Below are 24,565 nucleotides of genomic sequence, written 5' to 3'. Positions count from 1 at the left end.
ACTTAGTAAATGAACTGGTCATTCTGTTTTCAAAATAAAAAGGCTAAATTTTATGTGTGTTTCTGCATCCAAATAATGCACAATAGGATCTCTGGGGATTTACATAAATTAGGCAGAACATTTATAAGATTGATTACTTTTTCTCAGCAAATTATTAAACTAAATTATCCATGCTGTGGGACTACATCTTGTGTCATCTCCCCTTCTTCCCACTCTTCTCCTTTGGCAAAGTGGGTGCGACAGCGTCTTCAGCAGCTGATCACAGACCTCCCTGTGTGATTCTGCCTCAGCATAAGCATTGTGCTAATAAGAGGAGAGAAGAAGGAGGAAAACATCTGCGTTCTTCAAAATAAATAGATTCCAAAGATATGAGTATTATGCTCATTCTCAATGTAATGAGATCCTGTTCACCAGTCTGTTGTTAGAGGATTAGGGCCAAGCTGTATGTCTTACTCTCGTGTGGCTCTGACAGCAGTGGGATTGATAAGAACCAGAAACCGCTGCTGTCCACTGAACATTTGTGTCAGGGGACCACGACTGCAAGCTGTCTCTGGATTGGCTGGTTTTAAGCCCTGGGAGTGTGCACTATTGCTGTGATCTAATCCTTTCAGCTCCTTACGGTCCATTCTCTTTCTAAGTAGGCAATACATAATTATCATAGAAAGTAAAGTGAAAAAGAATGATAAATATAGATTCATTAAGAGCATGGGCTGTGTAGTCAGACAGATTCAGGTTCCAGTGGCTCTGCCACTTACATGTGACCTTGGAAGAGTTTTCTTTTCTTCTGTTTTTTCCTTCCCAATTGGCCTTTAAATTACCAATATATGTAATGCTAAAAATTCAAACAGTAGGGGCCGGCCTGGTGGCACAAGCGGTTGGGTGCGCGCTCCACTGCGGCGGCCCGGGGTTCGCCGGTTCAGATCCCGGGTGCGCACCAACGCACGACTTGGCAGGCCATGCTGTGGCGGTGTCCCATGTGGAGTGGAGGAAGATGGGCGTGGATGTTAGCCCAGGGCCAGTCTTCCTCAGCAAAAAGAGGAGGATTGGCAGATGTTAGCACAGGGCTGATCTTCCTCACAAAAAAAAAAAAAGAAAAAAAATTCGAACAGTACAAAAAAGTATACAAAAAAACGAAGTCTCTCTTCCATCTTAGTTCTCCTCTTCATTTTCTTTGTCTAGTGGTAACCGCTGAAGTTTTTTGTGTGTCTTGTAAGAAATTTTCTATGCTTGTAAGAACAGAGATATGTGTAGGTATATCCTTGTTTCAAAACACAGAATCTTACCATGCATATGTAGTGTTCTGCATGTGCTTATTTTTAACCTAAAAATGTAATTTAGAGAATAATTCATATCAGTACCTATATATCTAATTCTTTTTAGTGGCTGTGTTGTATTCCATTGAGTAGATGAGCCATGACTGAATGGGTTTACCATGGTACATCTATCTAATCCTTATTGATGGGCATTGATGGTTTCTAATAGATTGCTATTACAAATGATACTGCAATAAACATCCTTGTACATCTATCTTCTTTTTTTTTTTTGGTGAGGAAGATCAGCCCTGTGCTAACATCTGCCAATCCTCCCTTTTTTTTTTTTTGCTGAGGAAGACTGGCCCTGGGCTAACATCCGTGCCCATCTTCCTCCACTCTATATGGGTCGCTGCCACAGCATGGCTTTCCAAGCGGTGCATCAGTGCACGCCCAGGATCCGAACTGGTGAACCCTGGGCCGCCGCAGCGGAGCGCGCGCACTTAACCGCTTGCGCCACCGGGCCAGCCCCCCATCTTTGAGCACCTGTATGATCAGTTTTTTAAAGTGGAATATCTGTATCAAAGTATGTGAGCATTTACATTTTTTTTGTTTTTGTGAGGAAGATCAGCCGTATGCTAACATCTGCCAATCCTCCTCTTTTTTTGGTGAGGAAGACTGGCCCTGGGCTAACATCTGTGCCCATCTTCCTCCACTTTATATGGGATGCCACCACAGCATGGCTTGCCAAGCAGTGCGTCAGTGCGCGCCTGGGATCTGAACAGGTGAACCCTGCGCTGCCGCAGTGGAGCGTGCACACTTAACTGCCTGCGCCACTGGGCTGGCCCCGCATTTACATTTTTGATAGATGTTGCAAAATAGGGAAAATGTCTCAATTTCTCTGAACCTCAGTTTTCTATTCTATAAAATGGGAGTAGCAACAGTACCTATTTCATAGAGTTGTTGTGAGGATTAAATGAGATAAGATACATGAATCATGTTGCCAGATGTAGCAAATTAAAATATAGGATGTCTAGTTAAATTTGAAGTGCAGATAAACAACGATAATATTTTAGTATAATTATGTCCCAAATATTACGAGACATACTTATACTAAAAAATTATTTATTGTTTATCTGAAATTCCAATTTAATTGGGTGTCATTTATGTTCATTTGCCAACTCTATACATTGAGGAATCAGCACAGTCCCTGGAATACAGTAAGCACTAAATAAATGTTGGTTCCTATAAATGTTATTAGACATTCAGGGAAATGCTATCACTCAACAAACGTTTTTGGAAATAATAATTCTATATTCATTAATTTATTTATCACCCGTTCAACAGATATTTACAGCGCGTACTATGAACTAGGCATTATTCTGGGTCCCGAGGACACAGTGGTGAATAAAACAAAGTGCGTATGAGCAGAGGAATACTTTTGTATGTTATAGATCTGACATGAGCTAGAGATTAAAAAAGAAACCAAGCTCAGATTATGTGGATTAATTGGTTAATTAGGGGAGATCAATTATATTGACCTTCTTTATTATCTTCTCTCTCTAGTACACCAACACATCTTCTGTAGCTTTTGAGGAAATCCTCTTTTCAGGAATCTGTGTTGCTAATGGGCAATCAGAGCATTAGATTGTGGAAAGGATGACAGGAGCCTGAGGAGACCATTGAAGATCTCCTCCTTCTGTCTCTTAAGCTTCAGCAATGGGCTTGGTATCTTGTTCAAGGTAAATACTTGATTTCTAGTCTCTGGAGCCAATAGTTCAGTGACATGGAGCCTGGTAGTTGCTATCTCACATTCATTTTCTCAAGGAGGTTCTCAGCAAAGTCTGGCAGCTCCTGGTATGCTATACCTCATCAGGAAGAAGCAGGTTCAGATCAATTTATCAACGCTTATTAGATACAGTTGTTATCTCTCTCCACCTTTTCTCAGAACTCAGATTCTCCGATGTTCTGAGAGTAGATGTAAAGTTAGTGGGTGTACCTTTAAAAATTCTTTCCTTAAAGTAATTCTAGTCACCATTCTGTGGCAGTTAAATCCCGTATGTTTTATGGTGACTTCAGAATTTAAATTTTATGAGTCCTTTTCTTGAATCTTGGCTTATTCTTTAGTGGTTGGCTTGTGAGTTTTCTAAAGTAAAAGCTATCTTATTACTCCTTCTATTTTTGAAAAATGTGGTTCAAACAAGTGTTAACTAGATTATGTCCCTTTCAAAACCTGAAATAATTATGTTGATATGAAAATTGAAGCATCTCTTAAAATCTTGAAATTTCTTGATTCAGTGCAATTGCATGAATTAACTTGCTTTCAGAATATTTATATGCTGCAATTCCTCCACGAGAGTGGAAGGGCTTTTCTTGACAAAGGTAAAAGCAAAGTTTGAAGGTGCTGAGTCTGTGGAGCCAAGTGTCATCATCTCAGCCCATGAAGCTCTCCTGTGTCCCCTTTGCAGAGTTATGGTGCAGCTCGCTTCACACACGAGCCCTGAGAACAGCTGCACCACACATGGAGAGCCAGGCAGTGTCTGTTTTCGTTGTTTCAGGATGATGACGAAATGCAATTACTACACGAGCTAAAATCTTAGAAGTCTAGAAATATTTTGAAGATGAGCATTAAAACGAACCTTCCTATCTGCCCCTCCAGTCCTGCCTGTATGTCTTTGATGTTGTGTCGTCAATGGTGGTGGTGGTGGGCAGGAAAAGAAAAATGGCAGGATTTAAAAGATATCTGATTTCAACTCATTTGCAGGTCTTTATCAGTTTATACTTTTTCAGTAGGTTTGGGTACTTCTGCAGCGATGAGCCTTAGTGCTCACTGAAATACGTCTCTGAGGTGCTAACTAGTGCAGTTATAATTACCTGGTATAATAGAAAAGGAAATAACATTAAAAAAACTCCTCTGATTGTATTATACACGTTGATTGTTCTACGGATATATATTCAAATAAGGGGTTTAATCAAGGCATCACACACAGCCTGTGGTTTACCAATATCTCCAGATCCTTTTTCTTCAAAACTCTAATTATATCTGGAGAGAGTTACTTTCTCCTTTCTAAAGTAATCTATTTTGTACTTCTTCCTCTTCCTCTTCATTCAGTTTCTGGTAAATTCTTCAAGTCATAAGATGACTTTCTATCATAATCTTACTTTGCAAGGGTTATGCTCTCTTCTTGGCAGAGTGCTGTCCACAGATCTGATAGGTGTGTCTGTGAGTCAGTTGTGTAGGTTGTTGGTGATGTAGTTGGATGGGGCCAGGGTCGGGGTCAACATCTGGGGAATACCATTTGCTGTTTCTTGCCAGATTGCTAATTAGTTTTGAATAATATTTCTTTTAGGAAAATTTCTCCCATGGTTGGGTACCTTCACAACAGTATTTGGCTTCAAGCTCAGAAAAATTTTGTGTCAAACTGCATTGTTGCTGGTGAAGGTTCTCCATAGCTTGTAGCCCACAGAAATGATATTGTGTCCCGTGGAATTTGTACACGCACATACTAGAAAGATTTTAAGATCTCAAACACTTTTAGTTCTAAGACTTTGGAAGCAAAGTATTTGGAATGCTCCTCTTTAGGGGAGTTTTTCCATTGGGATGGGTGGAGAGGGGTAGGTGATCAAGGATGAGCAGGCGTTGGAAGATATCTGGAGTAACAAAGGGGCCTTTTGGGAAGAGGAGCTCATAGGCATATGTTCTGGGCAGAGAGCAGGCAGGTGGCAAGAGAGGAAAAGAGAAAGAGGAGTAGAGTGAGATAAAGTAAGGGCGTCTGGGCTCATATATGGTATTACAGGTTTTTTCTGCTTTCTTGGCCTATCGGGTGACATTAGCAGATTAATAGTCAAATCTTGGCAAAGGATGGTCAGATGAATTATTCTGAGTATTTTTCTATTTTTGGATATTTAATAAGTTAGAAAGTAGAGGTTAAAATTCAGGTAGGTGTGCGTGTGGGTAGGAAGGTAGTGGGCATGAGGATCTGGCATGAGGAAAGGTATTTTGCTCTGCTTTCTTACTCCTCTGTACTGTCCCAATAGGACTTCATGTTGACCATATCAGCTTGTTCCATATCAGGGAATCTTTGCATGCTTTGGGGTTTTGCAAATTTTTTTCTTAAAGAAATTTGATTCTTGGGGGGCCGGCCCCGTGGCTTAGTGGTTGAGTGCGCGCGCTCTGCTACTGGCAGCCCGGGTTCGGATCCCGGGCGTGCACCAACACACCGCTACTCTGGCCATGCTGAGGCCGCGTCCCACATACAGCAACTAGAAGGATGTGCAACTATGACATACAACTACCTACTGGGGCTTTGGGGAAAAAAAAAAAAGGAGGAGGGTTGGCAATAGATGTTAGCTCAGAGCTGGTCTTCCTCGGCAAAAAGAGGAGGATTAGCATGGATGTTAGCTCAGGGCTGATCTTCCTCACCAAAAAAAAAAAAAAAAGAAATTTGATTCTAGTATTTTTCCAAGTGTAGTAGTTAATTCATGTAATTCCCATGGATACCATCACAACTTTAAAAACATCTTTCCAGTTGCTTTGGGTTTACAGGGGGAAATATTAGGATACTGAACTTGAGAAAAACAAGTTAGAGAGAATTTAAGTAAGAAAACTCAGGTTTTGGTTTGTTCCCCCAAGTAGTGGCTATAGCTACTTATCTGTGCAGACTTAACTATCAAATTTGTAGTTTGAAATGTGTAAGAGATCCTGTAGGGTTCCCTTTTTAACGTTGGTTGATTTTCCATTTGGGTGGAAGAAGTAGGATGTGGTCCTTCCTGGAGCTTATAGTGTACAGGAAGTAGGAATAAGAGTTTGGAGATGAAACTTAATATCATCTCAGCTTCTTCCTAAAGCAGATGCACTTTCAATAGAGACTTCAGGGCAATTTAGTAGCAGTGCAATTTCCATAAATAAAGACACGGTCTCCATCTCAGTCCATTTTCATAGAGTTTTATCTGAGATACTGTCCCCTGAGAAATGTCACTAATGCTCCCAAGGAGGAATCCCCAGGAGAAGTAAACCAACACAGAATCCATACCTGTAAAAATAAACAAAATGAGATTGAGAAGGTTTCCTAGGTTCTCCCATTGTCATTGAACTAGATGAAGTGCAGAAAAGTATGGCATTGGAAAAATGATTGAATTCTGGCTAGAGATGAAAATGCTGCAGTTGAAAACTTTCCAGAACAACATGTACTTGGACCCATATTAAAGAAAAATTCTTTGAGTGTTTAAGCCAAACGACCCAGCAGGGTTGATAGTGTGAGGCATATTTCACAGTTGTATAAATATTTAAAACTGTTTTCCAGTCTATAAAACAAGTAAATTAGGTTGTTTTTAAAAAATTGCACAATGAAATTAACCTGCCCACCTTAACTTGTTGGGGAACCTGCTCTCCTCATCCCAGCCTTCTTTCCTACAAGGGAATCGCTGAGAAGGAAGTGTGAGGAAGGCTTCCAACTTGGAAAACAAAGCTGGTTTACATCTCATTTCCAAATTTCGGAAGGGATGATTAGCATCACAGTATTAGCAGCACAGGCCACAGGTGATCTGTTTGGAGATGGCCTGTCTGCCTAACTTGTCACAAGGGGCCTGACCAACTAGACCCAAAAGCTTTTCATCACAAACCCCTGTGAACTTGAAGGGCAGACTTGGGCTCCATTATATACATGCGCCTGGAAGAAAGCAGTGCAGCACCTTGGCCATCCTATTCTCAGTGCTGAGCTGTCGATCCTAGCCGTTGGAATGCCACCACGCCCATCCTTCAGCCTTCGTGCTTATGGCTGATTTGTAGGTGGTCTTTCTCGTTCTATCTTCCAAGGCTTCTTTTATCGCCCATTGTTGTGCTTGTCCTTTCCAAAATTTTTATTCTTTTCCTCTTACTTGCATTTTAGCCATTGCCCTGGACCACTCTCCCTTGCCTCTGTCTCCTCCTTCACTTCTTGCCTCCAGTTAGACTTCTGAGACAATGGCAGTGATATTTCTATATTTATTAATACGGTGTTTGATAAGAACGTCAGTAATTGAATATATTGCCCCCTCCCCCCCCCTTTTTAATCTTCTGGCCAAGGAAATGTAAGCAAGAGTTAATAGCTGCTGTATAAAGCTGGCACCATGGGAGAGCACACAGCCAAGAGTTAGGCATCTTGAGTTTAACCATAGGGATACCACTAACTCACTGGGTATCCTTGCACAAATCACTTGACCTCTCGGGGTCTTAATTCCCACATCACTCAGTAAAAGACTTTGTTATGTAAGGTCCTTTGAGTTTAGCATTCTAGAAAAGTCTTATCTGCTTCTGTTATATGACGCTCCATTGTGAATACATTCCCTTGATTTTCCTCTCTTCCTGAAAAAAATTAATTTTGTTTTTCTTCTTAGACTGCAGAATGAAAAATGGATGAATGTGAAAGTCGGAGACATCATTAAATTAGAAAATAACCAATTTGTTGCTGTGAGTATTTAGTATTGTTTAAAGAATTTATCTCAGATTAAAATAGCATATGTACTGAAGTATTTACATTTGTAAATTTAATAAATCCATACTAATTCAGAGTAATTAAGGAAGGAACACCAAGATGTATTAGTAAAAAGTCTCGATTGTAAAATGTTTTAAAGGACGTGTTGATGAATTATTTGCAATCACATGGTAATTCAAACAAGGCTAACTGATATCCCCTTGTCCATCTCCTTTGTGATCTTTTAAATTAACAGATACAAAGGATTTTAAATCAGCTGTCAATTGTTTCATGTAAATAAGAGCTTTTAAAATGCTCCCGAGTACTTTAAAAACAGTTTGTCCTCACATATTTTGAATACTATTCCTCAATAACAGGATTAATACTGTTAATTTGCAGTATATTTAGAGAAAAGATAAGCTAGAGGAAGAGGAAACGTATGCTCCTTCCTGAATAATCACAATCAGAAATGTCTGTTGATTGTTCCGAAGTAATAAAATGCTACTTATGAAGTTTCGCTTGGTATGCCAAATGCACTATAACTTGTATTCTCAAACTGACTGTGGTACAGTTTCCTTAATAAGCTACAAGGGGTCGGTTCAATAACTATGATGTATGTGATTAACTATATAGTTCATATTAATTGAGGGCAATGAAAGCTATCCAGATGAGAGATTAAAAATTCAAATTATCGTAGTCTTTATGTCAAATATATATTAGATGACTTATGAAAGTTTTTGTGTTGAGTGTAATTTTGTGCATCATGGGGTGTTCATTAAATCTGAGGCATTTTCCCACAGGAAAAAAAATGGCTCCAAGATCTATTTAAAAAAATGACTCAGTTGAGACTCCTAAATGTTCACTTTGAGAAATAGTCTTCTTTAATTAATGCACAATCTGTGTACACTGATGCTCTGGAAAAGCCTATGCTAAGGGGACTGCTCAGAGGACAGGCCATTCACAAAGAGTTCGCACTTGAAATAGAGAAGTGTTTATTTCTCTGACAACCTCAATTCTTTGGAAAAGAGCTGAGAACCAAAAAGAAAGTTTTCACAGAAGCCAAATCAGAGGTCTCCAAGCCCATGCGCTGCAACCTGGGCTCCTTATGCGTAGCACTGTCTGCCAGGTTCCCACAAGCTACTGATTTTTATATTGGACGTAATTTCAGTTAGTTTGGTCAGCTTATTTTCCAGCTCATTAAAGATTAGGCACAGTACACCAGGGGGTGGCATCCGTTAGAAGAACACACCCTGTAGGGAAAATGGAGGCGGATGGAGTGTGAGGATGCTGGATGGGGACTTAGGGGGTAACTGAGTCTTCACTCTATTCCCTCAGTGACAGCACTTTAGCTTCTCTGCCTTTGGTTTCTTCCTGCATCAAATCAGGGTGCTAGACCACTATGTGACCTCAAAGATCCCTTGCAGCCCTTACATACTGCGATTCTCTGTCTGAACTGAGACTAGACTACAGGATTCTTGAAGGTAAAGAACATGTCGATTTGCCTGGTCTCTAACACCTAGAGCCATCTTGGATCATAGGGAGCAGACAGTAAATGTTGGTTGAATGAGTAAATGTCATTCTTCTGTGAGAAAGAAGACAGGAAAAAAAGTGGATATAAATTTCTAAAATTCAGGTTTTCTGGATCAATGGGATACTAATAAACACCTATATGCCCTAATTAAGAAAAGATCATATATATTCAGGATTCTTTGCTTAGAAGAAAGGGCTCCATGGAACTCATCGTAGTTCTACTTTCAATTATAAGTGATTACAATGAGAGAGTTTTGATGCTTCTGAGTGGATAACGTTAACTTTTTTTAAACTGGCATATGTGGAATTCTAAGATGTGTACATTCCAAAATTTTTGTGGCAACTACTTTATGCCAGGCATGGTGCTAGATTATAGTGGAATTAGCAAAAATTAAAATATGCTCTACATTTAACTACATTTAACTTTATTTAGAATTGAATATTTTAGGGGCAATGCTAGGTACTTTTCAACTTCACATGTTCAGTAAAAACAATGCATTTTAAGAGTCCCCTGGTTATGTTCTAACAAGGATAACTATTAGCCTGAACTCACTTGTTCTGTAATAACTATACTATGGTATGTTCATTCATCACATTCTTTGGAGTGAGTCCCAGAAAGGCAAGAATCAAATTTATGTTTCAAATCTCCTAACTCCATAGGACCCCCACGGCCAACAGATCTGTGCTCCAACTTGTGCACTAGCCTTGATATTTTAATTTGTACTTCCCTTGGTCTTCGTTTCTAATTTAGTTATATTTCCTATGTTATAGTATGCATGCTAGCTTGTTATTGAAAACCTGTGGAATGAGACATGGAAGGCAAGTCTAAGTGCAAGTATCAGGTGAAAAGAAACCAGTTCCATGCATGCATTGTTAGCATTGTTTCAAGTGAATCTCCCATTTAGACAAGTTCCCATGAAGTCAGTAATCCATGTGTCCCAGCAATGTCCAATAGAACTTTCTGCTGTGAAGGAAATGTTCTATAGTTGTGCTGTCCAGTGTGACAGCCAGTAGCCCCGTGTGGACACTGAGCACTTGAAATGTGCGTAGTGCAACCGAGGAAGCTGAACTTTAAATTTTATTTAATTTTAATTGATTTAGTTTTAAATATCTAAGTATGGCCTGAGGTTGCCTTACTGGATGGTGCAGATGTGGCGTTTTTATTGTGGCTACATGGTGGGGTGGGAATGGTTATTCTCCACTCTTCCCTAGGTCCCGTTCTTTGCATTTTCACTTGGGGCGACAGCCCCAAAATAACACTCTGAGCATCTTGCACCGCCTTGCTCATTCCTCTCTCCCTCGAGTGACTTCTCTGATTGCTGAGTTTGGGGACAGAGAGTGGTGTGCATGACCCAGCGCCTCCTTCCTTCCCTTTCTCTCTGGGCTCTGCCCAGAGTACCTTCTGCCCTGCTCCTCCACGCCATCAATTTTACAGGAGCAAAAAAAACCCCTACCCCTGTGGTGGGGGTTGTGGGAGGGTCCGGGTAGTTTAGAGCTTCCAGTGGCTATGGCTAGATGAGTCTGTCTAACAGGAGAGAAATATTAGCAAGCCCATTCAGCCCACAGACCTAAAGCCTGGTCTCCAACAGCTTTATCAGTAACAAAGATGATATTTTTATCTCCATTGATGTCTGACTCCTACAATTATAGCTCTATTGGTTTAATCTTTGGATGAGTGAGGAAGGGAGTTCTCCAAATGCCAAAACTCTGCAGTGCCTCTTGATTAGGTCACTCTGTTCAAACTTTTTCCATGTCTAGCTACTCAACATCTACAAAACTGTTTTCAAGGACAAACAAATGCTTTAATGGGTGAACTCCTGTAGTCACTTAGCGGTACTAATAATATACGTCCCTGCTCCCTGGCATCAGCTGGCAGGGGCTGTCAGAGAGCTTATATCTGGGGAGTAACATTTATGGGTCTCTGAAAGAGACTCACTTAGGGGCTATTGCACCGAGATAGATCTTGGAAAACCATGTCACAAAGATCATGATAATAATAGCTAGCATTTATTGAGTGCATGCCACATGCCAGACAATATTACAGACTTTTTATGTGACTTAACTCATTTAATCTGCACATTAGCCCAATGAGGGCAGCTTATGTACTATTATTATTGTTCCCACTTTACAGATGAGAAAGCAGAGGCACAGTGCCATCAAATAGCTTGCCAGTAGAAGAGCCAGGAGTTAAACCCAGGCCATCTGGGTTTTAATCTTCCCCCTAACCACCACCATATGCTCCTCCTGACTCCATTAGAACAGTCGCTCTAGTTGTCTTGAGCCTGAGCTTCCAGAGTTAGGGCCTCCAGGTTTGGATGTTGGAAGTGAAGTGACCAGAGAATGTTGCACCCAATTCCAATGCATGACTTCTAGCTGTCCAAACTTAGAACTTCTAACTTGATGTATGTTGCCTTATCAGTACACCTTAAGCAAGGAAAGGAGCTTACCTGAGATGGCCAATTAGCTGGCATGTTTAGAAGTTATTTACCTTTGTTTCCCGGATAAGAAACCCCCACTGCCCTTAATTTTTCTTTCAATTCTAAAATGCATTTGGGCTAAATTTCCAGCGCTCCTAGTTTTATTTCAGGACCAGGAGAAAAATGCAGAGTATAATTCAGTTATCACAATGAAGTTGACTTGCCTTAAAAGAACCAAGTAAACTTAGTGAGAAAAACACACTGTAGAATTCTTGATATTGCCAGAACTCGGACCCTGGGAGCCATGCAGACCTTCCTCTTCTACTTGACAGCATGCTCTTGTTTTGTCTTGCTTTTTTTGTCTGGTGGTAGAAATAAACCCCTTACTGGACATGAACATATTTGAACACTACATGAATTTAGCTGTTTAGCTTATCTGAAAAAATGCAACTCCCATCCCCTCCACAAAAAGGCATTCAAGCTTTAGGTGTTTATAACAGTAAAAATTTTTTTTAATTGATTTTTTTTTTTTGCTGGGAAAGATTTGCACTGAGCTAACATCTGTTGCCAATCTTCTTCTTCTTTTTTTTTTCCCCTCCCCAAAACCCCAGTACATAGTTGTATATCCTAGTTGTAGGTCCTTCTAGTTCTATATGAGCTGCCACCACAGCATGGCTACTGACAGACGAGTGGCATGGTTCTATGTGGGGGAACGGAACCTGGGTCACCGAAGTGGAGTGTGCAGAACTTTTAACCACTAGGCCATCAGGGCTGGCTGTAAAATTTTTGTTTTAAAACAAAGGCATTCTTCTGTTACAGGAATTGAAAATTTCATCTTCAAAAATGAAAGGGCTAGAAAGATTAATTTGACCTAAGCTCCAGTCCTGACCAAGGGTAGGCTTTGGCTCTCTCTTGACCCATCATGAGGGCTTCTCATGTTATCCTTTTCAGCGCCCTTTTTTGGACATCTTTCCAGAGATGCCATTTTGTGGTCTAGTTGCCTTCTTTGTTATTTTAAGTTTTATAGCTTCAAATCAGAGTTACTTGTTTCATTCTAATTGCTGCAAATAAACTCTCCTTTTTTTTTTCTAAATATGTGAGACAGAGCCAGCCCTGATGGCCTAGTGGTTAAAGTTCAGCACTCTCACTGCTTTGGCGGCTTGGGTTCAGTTCCTGGGCACAGAACCACACCACTCGTCTGTCAGTTGCCATGCTGTGGCTGTGGCTTATACAGAAGAACTAGAAGGACTTACAACTGGAACATGCAACTATGTACTGGGGCATTCGGCAGGGAGGAAAAGAAAAGGGGAAGATTGGTAACAGATGTTAACTCAGGGTGGATCTTTCCCAGCAATAAATAAATAAATAAATAAATAAATAAATAAATAAATAAATAAAATATGTGACACAGTAGGAAGTTGGGAATTTCCAGAGAAAGGTTTTTTTGAAGTTTACATTTAAAGATTTTTTTATATTTTAAAGATTTGTCTGAGCTGTATTGAAGAAGTTTCTTGCTAAATAGTAGAGGTGCAACACACTATTTTCTATATTAACATAAAGCAAATTTCCAGTGTTCCATTTATCAGCAATTACTAATTTGTGGGGGTGAAATATATGGGCAAGAATTTTTTTTGATCAGAGAAAGGGCCTATCCATGAGTAAATGCCATGATATCCATTATTCTTCTCCCCTCCTTCTCTTCTTTCTCAGTATCTTTTTCTTATTCTTCTCAAATCAATTTAATTATAAAAAACAAAAACAATAATATATCTAGTACATATTAATATTCAACATGCATTTCTGGATCTGAAATTTAAATAAAAATATTACCTATAACCTTACACATTTTCATTTTTATGACTTCACATTCTTATTTTTGTCCATATCAACATATTTTCCTGTAAGTATACTCCTACTGCATAAGCCATTTTTGATTTTTATTTTTGGACTATAAAAAAAGATAATATTGTAGATAAGAAAGAAGATGAAGAACTCCATGTGTGAGAGTGGCTTAAAAAAAAATAAAGGGAGATCTGAATATGGTGTTCCAATTAAATTCTACAAATTTATCTTTCCATCAGGTTAGGGAACTGCTGTCCCAATATTCATTCACCGTTGTGGTTTTGGTTTTCGAACACAACAAAGCAAAACAAAACCAAAAAAACGCTTTCTGTTTTTCATCATTCTAGTGATTTTGTAGCCAACAGAGGACAGAGTATACATTTTTGGATGAGAGCTGTGAATTCTAGTTCTAGCTCTACTGTTTAAGCTCTATATGGCCATGAGTATGCCATTAAATCTCTCGGAGCCTTGGGTTCCTCAGTTAGATGTGATGAAGCTCTCCCCAAGTCTTTGTAAAGGGTGTGGTCTTTCCATGAGTTAATTTAGCTCATCCAGTGCTTGTGGGACTAGAGATGACCTTCTCAGGTTTCTTATCCATACAATAGGAACAATATTACCCCCTCATAGGGTTGTTGAGAGAATAGGGTGACACAATTATGTTAGAGTGTTTTGTAAATCCTTAAAGAATTATACAGCTTTTAGGTGTTATCATTGCTTGAGGTTTTGCTTCATTTATTCTTTAATTCAACAAACACTAATTATGCCTAATAAACCCATGAGGACAATGTCATTGGCTCTGAGGACTCAAGATGTTCAGTGGATTCTTCTCAATTTCTTCTGACTGAAATGTTTGTTTCAGATTTCCATGAGGCAGCTGCTTGAGTTTTTTGTTGGCTGTGGAAGGTAGGGGAAGGAGCGTTGTGTTGGAAAACACTACTTCATTTGTAGGAGACATGATTGAGCCTCTCCTGGCAGGGCATGGGAAAAGGCAGCAATAATTGAGAGAAGAACGTACAAACGGGGGTCTAAGGAAGCTGGTTCTGGTTGGAATTACCAACTGTTTGCTTGTGAGTTCCAATAATCACACCTTCCCTTCCCCTGTTCTTTACTCCTGCTAATGACTCTGCCTGAGGGGACCTGCCCTCCATTCCATCCAGAATCTTCCATGAGGCCCTTCCTCCACTACCAACCCGATGTACTCTCTTTCTTGTTTGCGCTCCTCCCAGAGCACTTTGTTAATAAGACCCTCAGAAACCTTATCATATTCTGCCTTTACTAAACTATAAAATCCTTGAAGGGAAGAAATTTTTACTTGTTTTAGTATTCCCAGCAGTGTATGCTTTAGATTGCTTGGATTCATATCCTGGTGCCCCACTTACTATATGGCCTCAAACAAGTTACTGAACCTTTCTGGGCCTCACTTTGCTCATCTGTAAAGTGAGGATAACAACAGGACCTACACTAAGGGTTTCTGTGAGAGTTACATAAAGTATTGTATGTAAAGCTCTTAGGATAGTGCAGACATATAGTAAGCCCTCACTAAATATTGGCTATTGGTATTATAAACACTTACAACTCAAACATAAGTTTCTGGATTGACTAGGAATTGGGTCCCCTGAGAGATACTGAAGGGATCAGCTTTAAGAGGCTTGATCTGAGACTCACAGAGTCATGGGGCTAGGGGGCCCTAAAACCACCCGTATGTTGCTCTATTCCCAGTTCTGAACCTTTGACGAAGGGTGACCAGGGACTCAGGGCTTTTACTGCGGCTATCTTGCCCTTCCTTTTCAGAATTATTACTGAGTGCACTGGGAAATAGGAGGACTGCATGATGATGAGTGGACTGACCGCTTATTCTGCCAGATGCTCCTGCTGGTCCTGCCCCTTCACACTTCCTCCTTGACTATAATGAATTAAAAACCTTGAAGGGAGAAGTTAGCAAAAGGGATACCAAGGCTCAGCAGTGGGGCAGGGAGAACAGAGGATGAGAGAGGGGAGAGCAGGACTGAGATCAGGGAGTGGGAGAAAGGAGGAAGGTTCAGAGGACATCAAGAAAAAGGTGAGAAGGAAGGGGATGAGAAGAGGCAGGAAAGGTAGAAGTCCCAGGTCCCCAGAGGGTAGAGTGAGCGGGAAGAGTTAGCCCAGAACCTATGACATTTATGTTTCTCAGTTTCTGCCTCTAGGGAGTTGAGTCACTGCTCAGGAGAGAATCCAGTCACCAGATGGCGGTGTGCCTCAGTCACATGTTCTGAGCCAGCTGTGGACTATGACTCCTCCCCTTGTCTACAAAAATATAAATGTTAAGGCAGCTGAGCTCATTATTAAACAGTAACATTGGATCCTTCTTACAGTGCACAGTTTAGAAGAAAAGAACTCAGTACAAATAGATATCTTTCTCTATACTGCGTAACTATTTTCAATTGCAGATGATAAGAATTAGAGAATTCTAGATTTTGTTTAAAATGATCCATTTAAGCTCAGGGGAGGAGAGGTATAGGCTCAAAGAGCATGAAGCTCTACTGCTATCATATTCATTGAAATTTCGATGTGAAAAGTAAGACCAAGGAAAATTTTCAAGAACATTTTTTTTCCTTTTAAAATCAAGGTGGGTAATTTTTGGCTCAAGAGTGGCATATACTCTTCTCCCATTCTCTCTATAGTGGGTATGCTCTGGTTACATTGTGACAAGGCAGAAAACAATTTCTGCCTCCACAACCTTCTGTGACTCTTTCATCCAGAGACGAGGAATGGCCTTGATAATGCAAACCCATTTGTTCCTTTAGGGGCTTGTCACTGAGTTTTTTTCAGCTCTGCGTTATCACGCTTTAGACAAAACTACACACACACACACACACACACACACACACAGACACACACACACACACACGGAGTGCCTATTTTTGAGCTGGAAATTTAAAAGCTTGAGACAATGAAATGAATGGATTGATTGCAAATTTGACCTCCAGGTCTTGAGAATGGGGCAATTCTAGTATTTTAAAAAACAACAATAAGACAATTTCACAGATTTGGAATGCCAATCGTACATTCAGACAGCTAGAAAATTGTTAGGCTACTGCCTCAAAATTAATTGCTAAAATTCTGGTCAATTCTTTTTAGACATTGAAATCCTTCAGAATTTCATCAAACCCCTTATTTTAAAATGAATTTAGAAGTTTGATATAAAATAGTTTCCCAATATAGAAAACTACCAGCATTCTAAAACTGAATTATGATAGGTCGTTTCCAAAGCTCAAATGACAGCCAAGTAGAAAGATTTATCTCTGTGAAAGACTGCCTCCTCACTCTGTGTTTCCTGCTGTTTTTTCACCATGTATCCTCTTCTGTATTGCCCTCTTGCTTAGCCCCTGCTTTATTTTTCTTTCTCGTTCTTCACACACCACCTTTTTCTTTTTTCTAGCTTATCTTTTTTATTTTGTTGTTCTTTTCATCTTTCTCTCTCTTTAAAATTTCCTTGCCTCTCTTATTTTTTTCTATGGTTTTCAATTTCCTCCTCCTACTTCACTTCTGTCTTTCCTCATCTCCTTGGCCGGCCCCGTGCTCTGAACTGACAATACTAGGGGATTAAAGGATGTGCGTATAAATATTTCCAATTATCTTACTTATTGGGGAAAGTTTTCTATTTTCCATTGGTAGTTATGAAAGCAAGAAAATAGAATTGTATGTATTTCTTGCAGAGAAGGTAAATGAAGTGGCTGTTAATTTAGGTGGTATCCCCTGCCCTTGCTCACATTCTCTGACGGTCACGGGGCATGCAAAACAGGAGCCCAGAAGTAGAGGGAGGGTTTGACTCAGGGCATGTGGCAGAGGGGGGACCAGGATTCCACGTCCCTCACTTTTTTCTAAGGCTCTCCTGGCTTATTAGTAGTGGAGAAGTGATACAGCATAGAAGGTTTTCCATCAGTCTTCTCTTCTCAAGTCTTCTTTATCACGATTTTTTAAATAGGCCGATCTGCTTCTCCTATCAAGTAGTGAGCCACATGGTCTCTGTTACATTGAAACTGCTGAACTTGACGGGTAAGTTATTCGCTGGAATAATTCATTAAATTGGTTTTTAATTTAATTGAGAGTAATATCTTTGGGAGCAGGACTTAAACCATAAACCTCTTTCTTCATTTCATTTTCTTGGAAAAAATAGGAGTCTAGTTTGCAAAGTCCATTTGTTAATTACTTTGCAGGTCTTTTGAAAACTCTGTCTTTTTATGTGAATTTATTTTCTTTCAGGTACAGTGGGCTAAACATGTATATGTGAATAAATTTTACACAGGACTCTTCACTGAGATTCCTTAGAAGGGTTTTTTTTTAATTTAAGTGATTCTCTAAGGAAAATGAGAGGAGTATTGATCAAGAGTCTCTGAGGAAAGCAGCACTGATGTTACTGTAGAAGGCAGTCTTTTGGAACTGGGTGAAATTAACTGGTAGAGAGAGAAGAGGGAAATGGAGTTTTGACACTGATGTGGATTGCGAGTTTAGCTATAGACCATATAGCAGTTCTGTTTCAGTGGATTGCATCTGCCTGTCTGGCATGAAAACATTTACTGAATGCTTACATTTTAAAGATACTGTATACATTCTCTAGATGGATTTTATCATTTAATCCTGACATAAGTACTATATGAGCCCCATCGAACAGATGAGAAAACCAAGACTTACAGAGACTAACTAATTTGTCCCAAGTTTCTAAAGAGTGAGGCCAGGGCTCAAACCTGGCAGTCTGACAAAAGAGCCCGTGGTTTTAACCACTTCCTGCCAAATCGTTGTTATATTGGGCTATTGAAATAGAGTTTGGCCTGTGTGATCCTGTCCCTGGTTTGAGCAGAAGCTAAAATAGTGCTGAGAGGGAAATTTACAGCATGAAACACATATACATAAAAAGGAAAAAAGTCTCAAATCAATAATCTAATCTCCCTTCTCAAGAACCTAGAAAACAGCAAAATAGACCCAAAGCAAGTCAAAGGAAGGAGATGAAGTCAAGAGCAGAAATCAATCAACTTGAAAACAGGAGAACAGTAGAGAAAATCAGTGAAACAAAGAGCTGATTCTTTGAAAACGTCACTAAAAGTGACAAACTTTTAGAAAGACTGCAAAAGAAAAAACAGTGAGAAGATGCAAATTAACAATATCGTGAATGAACCAGGGGATATTGCAACAGATCCTGAAGACATCAGAAGGATAAGGAAATACTACAAATAGCTCTATATACGTAAATTTAATAACTTTAGATGAAATGGATCACTTTGTCCAAAAACGATCACAACTCACTCAATATGAAATAGATAATTTGAATAGCCCTATAACTATTAAGAAAATTAAATTCAAATATAAAACCTAAAACCATAAAACTTTAGAGGAAAACATAGGAGAAAATCTTCGAGATCTAGGGCTAGTCAAAGAGTTCTTAGACTTGACGTAAAAAGCATGATCTGAAAAAAGGAAATTTGAAAAACTAGACTTCATCAAATTAATAATTTTTGTTGGGCAAAAGGCCCTGTTAAGAGGATGACAAAATAAGTTACAGGCTAGGAGAAAATATTTGTAAAACATCTGTCTGACATAGGACTTGTATCTTGAATATATGAAAAATACTCAAAACCTGACAATAGAAAAACAAACAATCCAATTAGAAAATTGGCAAATGACATGAAGAGACATTTCACCAAAGATGACATATGGATAGCAAAAAAGCACATGAAAAGGTGTTCAACATGATTAGCCATTAAGGAAATTAAAATTAAAACCATAATAAGATATCACTACACACCTATCAGAATGGCTAAAACGAAAAATAGTGACAATTCCAAATGCTGGCAAGGATGTAGAGAAACAGGATCACTCACACATTGCTGATGGGAATGTGAAATGCTACAATTACTCTGGAAAACAGTTTAGTAGTTTCTTAAAAAGCTAAACATGCAACTACCACACAGCCCAGCAATTTCACTCCTGGGCACTTATCCCAGAGAAATAAAGACTTATGTTCGCACAAAAACATGTACAAAAATGTTTATGGCAGCTTTATTTGAAACACCCCCAAACTAGAAACAACTTACATGTCCTTCAACAGGTGAATGGTTGAACAAACTGTGGTACATCTATATCATGGAATACTACTGAGCAATAAAAAGGAATGAACTATTGATACATGCAACAGTCTGGATGAATATTCAGAGAAATATGTTGAGTAAAAAAAGCCAATCCCAAAAGGTCACATTCTGTATGATTCCATTTATATAACACTCTTGAAATGGCAAAATAATAGACATGGACAACAGATTAGTGGTTGCCAGGAGTAAAACGTGGGTTGGAGGAGGCAGGGAAGTGCGAGTGGCTACAAAGGGCAACCTGAGGAATCCTTGTGGTGATGGAATGTTCTGTATCAATGTCAGTATCCTGGTTGTGATATTGTGATATGGTTTTGCAAGATGTTACCATTAGGGGAAATCAAGTAAATGGTACACAGGATCTTTCTGTATTATTTCTTATGCTGAAAATCATTTTGAAGTTTATTAGGATACTGAGGCAGATTAAGGAAGAGTATGGTATGAGACTGAAGCTATTAATCAGGTGTCTTGGAAAATACTTTTTTTAATCAGTAAGGCCTATGTGTGATTATTCTTCCCCTTTAATTTCCACATCTGAAAGTGGAAGTGAGATATTGGAGAGGATCCTGAGGAAGTAACTTAAAATGATGATAAACTTTGATGAATGACATGATGTATAGAGTAGGGTTGAGGAACAAGGGCTGTCTAGCCTAGTTGGTGTGACTGACTGTTTCAGTTATTTGAAAAGTTGTTTAAATGAATGGACATATTGGTCATTTAGCCTCAACACCACTATCTCACTCTTGTCCATGAAGCCCAGCCCAAGTTCTGCCTCAATTATGAAGTTTTTCTTGACTATCTCAATCCCCACTCATCTCTGCTTCTTAGGAATTGATAGATTTTGATCGATGAGATTACTTTTAAACAAAATAACTTCGATTATACATCTAACTTAGTGTTTGCTGCAGAAAGCTCTTTCACCAATGGGCATTCCTTGAATTGGTTTAATATTGTCATGACATCATTGTGAAATTCATTTATGAGAAGTTTAGATTAAATGACCTCTCAGGTACCTGCTTCTTGGTTCTCTAAATTCAACTATTTCATGGCTGGGTGTATACTTCCAAATGGTGATATTTACATTTTTAGCCTCCTTTTGTTTCCCTCAAGGGACAGTAAACCTTGTGGGGCATTATTGAGTATCATGAGTGACTATAGTATGTATTCAGTCAACATTTGTTGACGGAATGAACACATTACTAAACATTTCCATAAAAGATAGAACTCTGACAGATGATCTTAAGCTACAGTAGAAGAGAATTAGGTTGAACTCAGTGAGAAAACTGGCATGGCAAGCCCTTAAACACAAGACATGAGCGATGGTCATAGAGTCTTCACTGCTGGTCATTTCATGAATACCAGAGAGCCATCTGTCCAATGTATGTATGGTCCTGCCTAGAAGAAGATGACCAACTCACTATGACCCACTGAGTTCCTGCCTGGTTGTATGATTCTAGACTTATGGGATTCTTGGCTTGATTCTCCAAGAAAAAGAAAGCCGTATTCGGGGCTGGCCCCGTGGCATAGCGGTTAAGTGTGCGCGCTCGGCTGCTGGTGGCCCCGGGTTTGGATCCCGGGCACGCACTGATGCTCCGCTTGTCAGGCCATGCTGTGGTGGCATCCTACATAAAGTAGAGGAAGATGGGCATGGATGTCAGCTCAGGGCCAATCTTCCTCAGTAAAAAGAGGAAGATGGGCATTGATGTTAGCTCAGGGCCAATCTTCCTCAGTAAAAAGAGGAAGATTGGCATGGATGTTAGCTCAGGGTTGAGCTTCCTCACACACACACACACACACACACAAAGCCGTATTCCTTTTTCCATTTAAATTTCAGCTACTGTGAAACTAGCCTTGACCATCTTTTGCAAGTAAAACTCCTACTTAGATAATAGACTCTGGAGTGATACTGGACTCCTTTATTTGGCAACTGTGTTCCCATTCCTAATGTGTTTTGTAACTCATGCGTGACGTCTGAGTAGGTTTGAATGAAACCATATTTATTATGTCCTCTGTTCTTTCAAATAGAAAAACAGATTACTGTGTTGTTATACAGATGTGCAGTGGGTACAATGCCAACTCTTAAGAGCCTGCAAAGCCCTATGCACTTTCCTGAGACAGTGTGAGAGGTGTGAATGACATTTGAAGGGAGTTTCTTGAATCTCTTGCGTTGAATTTTGCATGTGCTGCACCCGCCTGATTGCTTTATGTAAGATGCCGTTGGGCTGTTCTATATAAAAATTTATATCATGTCAATTCATTTCACAGGGAAACGAACCTTAAAGTCCGCCACGCACTATCAGTTACCTCAGAACTTGGAGCAGATATTAGCAGACTTGCAAAATTTGATGGTAAGTGTTTAAAAGAGACAAACAAAAATCTCATAATCAAAAAGGATCTAACAAACTAATTATCTGAAATCCAATTTATGTTTCCTTTTAGTTGGTGGAAGGACATAAAATTCTCTGGGCATCAGAGCCTGTAATCTCTTCTCACGCTAAAGAGTAAATCTGTTTACCAAGGGGAGAATGGTTTTATCAGTTTATCATTCATTTCATCCTTGTTCTCTCCTCTCTAGATCTCGTTCCCTCTAGTCCCACAATACCCTTCACTTGCCTGACCTTGGCCTCCCTGGAGCCCTGTGTAGACTTGCTGAGAATGAATACAGGCCACAGTTTTATTTCTAGCTCTAGGTCTAACCATCCGTTTATTCTCTGGCTCCATTACAAAAACCAAACACTAGACTGCAAACTTCACAAAGATAGTAATCCTGCCTCGTATATTTCTGTATCTTGCATAGTGCCTGGCATAATGTCTTAAAGATAGTAGATGTTCAGGAAGAATATTCTGATTTATTAATCAGTTGGTCAGCTGTTGCCCTTTATTTTAGACCATGGTTTGTTATCACCATCTTCACACCATTCATCCCAGTCCGCTGCTCCTCAGCATGGTCTCCCCTGCCTGATCTGTTCCAGCTGTGTCTTGTTCTTTTCTGTTAAAGCTGTCGCAGAGGAAAAAAATCCCTCAAGAGTCAAAGGAAAGAGCCATTAATGGTAGGGTGGTAGGCACCATGATGGGTGGTGGGAGAATCTTTGGGGTCTTCCTACTACCCCTCAATGGTCTCTTGCTTTACACACTTGTATGTCTGGCTTTGAATATCAGTATTTCCATACAGATTGGTTTTATTTATTAATGAATCCTTATGAGTGTGAGACTTCCAAAAGATTTTCTTTGGAGTCCACTAAAGGAAAATGTGGACAAAGGTCTTAGCATGAGCCCATGGTTAAAGCACAGGCAAATTTACATTATAGAGTTTCTCCAGGTCACATCTTATGGCTTATATTGCTTGTTCTTTGCATTTGCTTGTAAACTTCGTCTGGATTCTGCTAATCTCTCTTAAATGAGTGCAGTTTATAGAAAAAAAAATTCTTCCAGTTTGAGATTTAAGTCAGTGGAATAGCCAGGAAATTTTGAATGGTCCAGGAAATATTTTGATTAGATTAAAACAAATTACACATTTTCTACTAAGTAATTTTGTCAATGAAATTTTACTATGTGAATCCAAGAAAAGTAAATTGTGTTCATGGATCAAAATACTTGCTTAAAATACCTCATAGAATATTTATGGAGTCCTAGAAGGGCAACTTAAATATAATTTGACATTACTCATTTCTTTCCTGGCAGAATTGTACCTTTCTACCTCTGTCAATCTATGAGGAGGTAGAAATTTGTGATTTTTAGTATTCTTTTTCATCAAAAAGCAGAAAATGACTGTTATAATTATCTAGTTTTCTTTCTTTCATAGCTGTTGGCACCGCTAGTCTACACTATGATGCAATTACAGACAACTCTGGAGTCTTAGTGGCATAAACAGTAAAGGTTTATTTCTTGCTCATGTCACATTCTTTTTTTTTTATTGAGGTAACATTGGTTTATAACATTATATAAATTTCAGAGGTGCATCATTATGCTTCGATTTCTGTATAGACTACATTGTGTTCACCACCAAAAGTTTAATTACTGTCTGTCACTGTACATATGTTCCCTTTACCCCATTTGCCCCCCGATCCCCTCTGGTAACCACCAATCTGTCCTCTGTATCTATGTGTTTGTTTGTCCTTGTTTTTTTATCTTCCACATATGAGTGAAATCGTATAGTATTTGTCTTTCTCTGTCTGACTTATTTTGCTTAGAATAATACCCTCAAGGTCCATCCATGTTGTCACAAATGGCAAGATTTCATCTTTTTATGGCTGAGTAGTATTCCATTATATATATATATATATATATATATATATATATATATATACATACCACATCTTTATCTGTTCATCCATCAGTGGGCACTTGGGTTGTTTCCAAGTGTTGGCTATTGTAAATAATGCTGCAATGAACATAGGTAGGGGTGCATGTATCTTTTCGAAATAATGTTTTGATGTTCTTTGGATAAATAACCAGAAGTGGGATAGCTGGATCATATGGTAGTTCTATCTTTAATTTTTTGAGGACTCTCCATTCTGTTTTCCACAGTAGCTACACCAATCATGTCACATTCTGATGCAGGTCAGGTGGACTTTCCCATCTTGTAGCCATGGTCCCCAGACTAATGGTCTCTAAGGTCAACATATCAGGTAAGGGTGAGATGAAAGAGACACACTGACTTTTAACTGCTTCTTCCTCTCTCAATTCATGGGCCAGCATGAGTTGCATGGGCCTGATCTAACTGCAAAGGAGGCTGGGAAATAACAAGTAAGGATATTTATTGAGTGCTGTCTCTACCACGCCCTCCAAGAACTCTGACCATAGGTCAATGACAGGATAGTGTATAAGGGCCAGGCTGGGGCCGTCCCGGTGGCACAAGCTGTTAATTGCGTGCACTCCACTGCAGCGGCCCGGGGTTCGCCGGTTCGGATCCTGGGCACTCACCGATGCACTGCTTGGCAAACCATGCTGTGGCG

The 24,565-nt window shown here is 39.5% G+C and overlaps 1 protein-coding gene across 1 annotated transcript in view; it reads left to right on the top strand.

Moving 5' to 3' along the window:
- Window positions 1–24,565, top strand: part of ATP8B4 (ATPase phospholipid transporting 8B4 (putative)) — a 162,180-nt gene that overhangs the window by 29,840 nt on the left and 107,775 nt on the right. The window contains exon 3 of the mRNA XM_058540543.1: window positions 21,876–21,958. Coding sequence (XP_058396526.1) covers window positions 21,876–21,958 — 83 coding nt within the window. The remainder of the gene's footprint in view (window positions 1–21,875; window positions 21,959–24,565) is intronic.

The sequence above is a fragment of the Diceros bicornis genome, chromosome 5, assembly GCF_020826845.1.
Source record: "Diceros bicornis minor isolate mBicDic1 chromosome 5, mDicBic1.mat.cur, whole genome shotgun sequence".
Classification (NCBI taxonomy): domain Eukaryota; kingdom Metazoa; phylum Chordata; class Mammalia; order Perissodactyla; family Rhinocerotidae; genus Diceros; species Diceros bicornis.
Note: the sequence above shows the minus strand (reverse complement) of the source record. Positions and strands in the feature narration are given on the sequence as shown.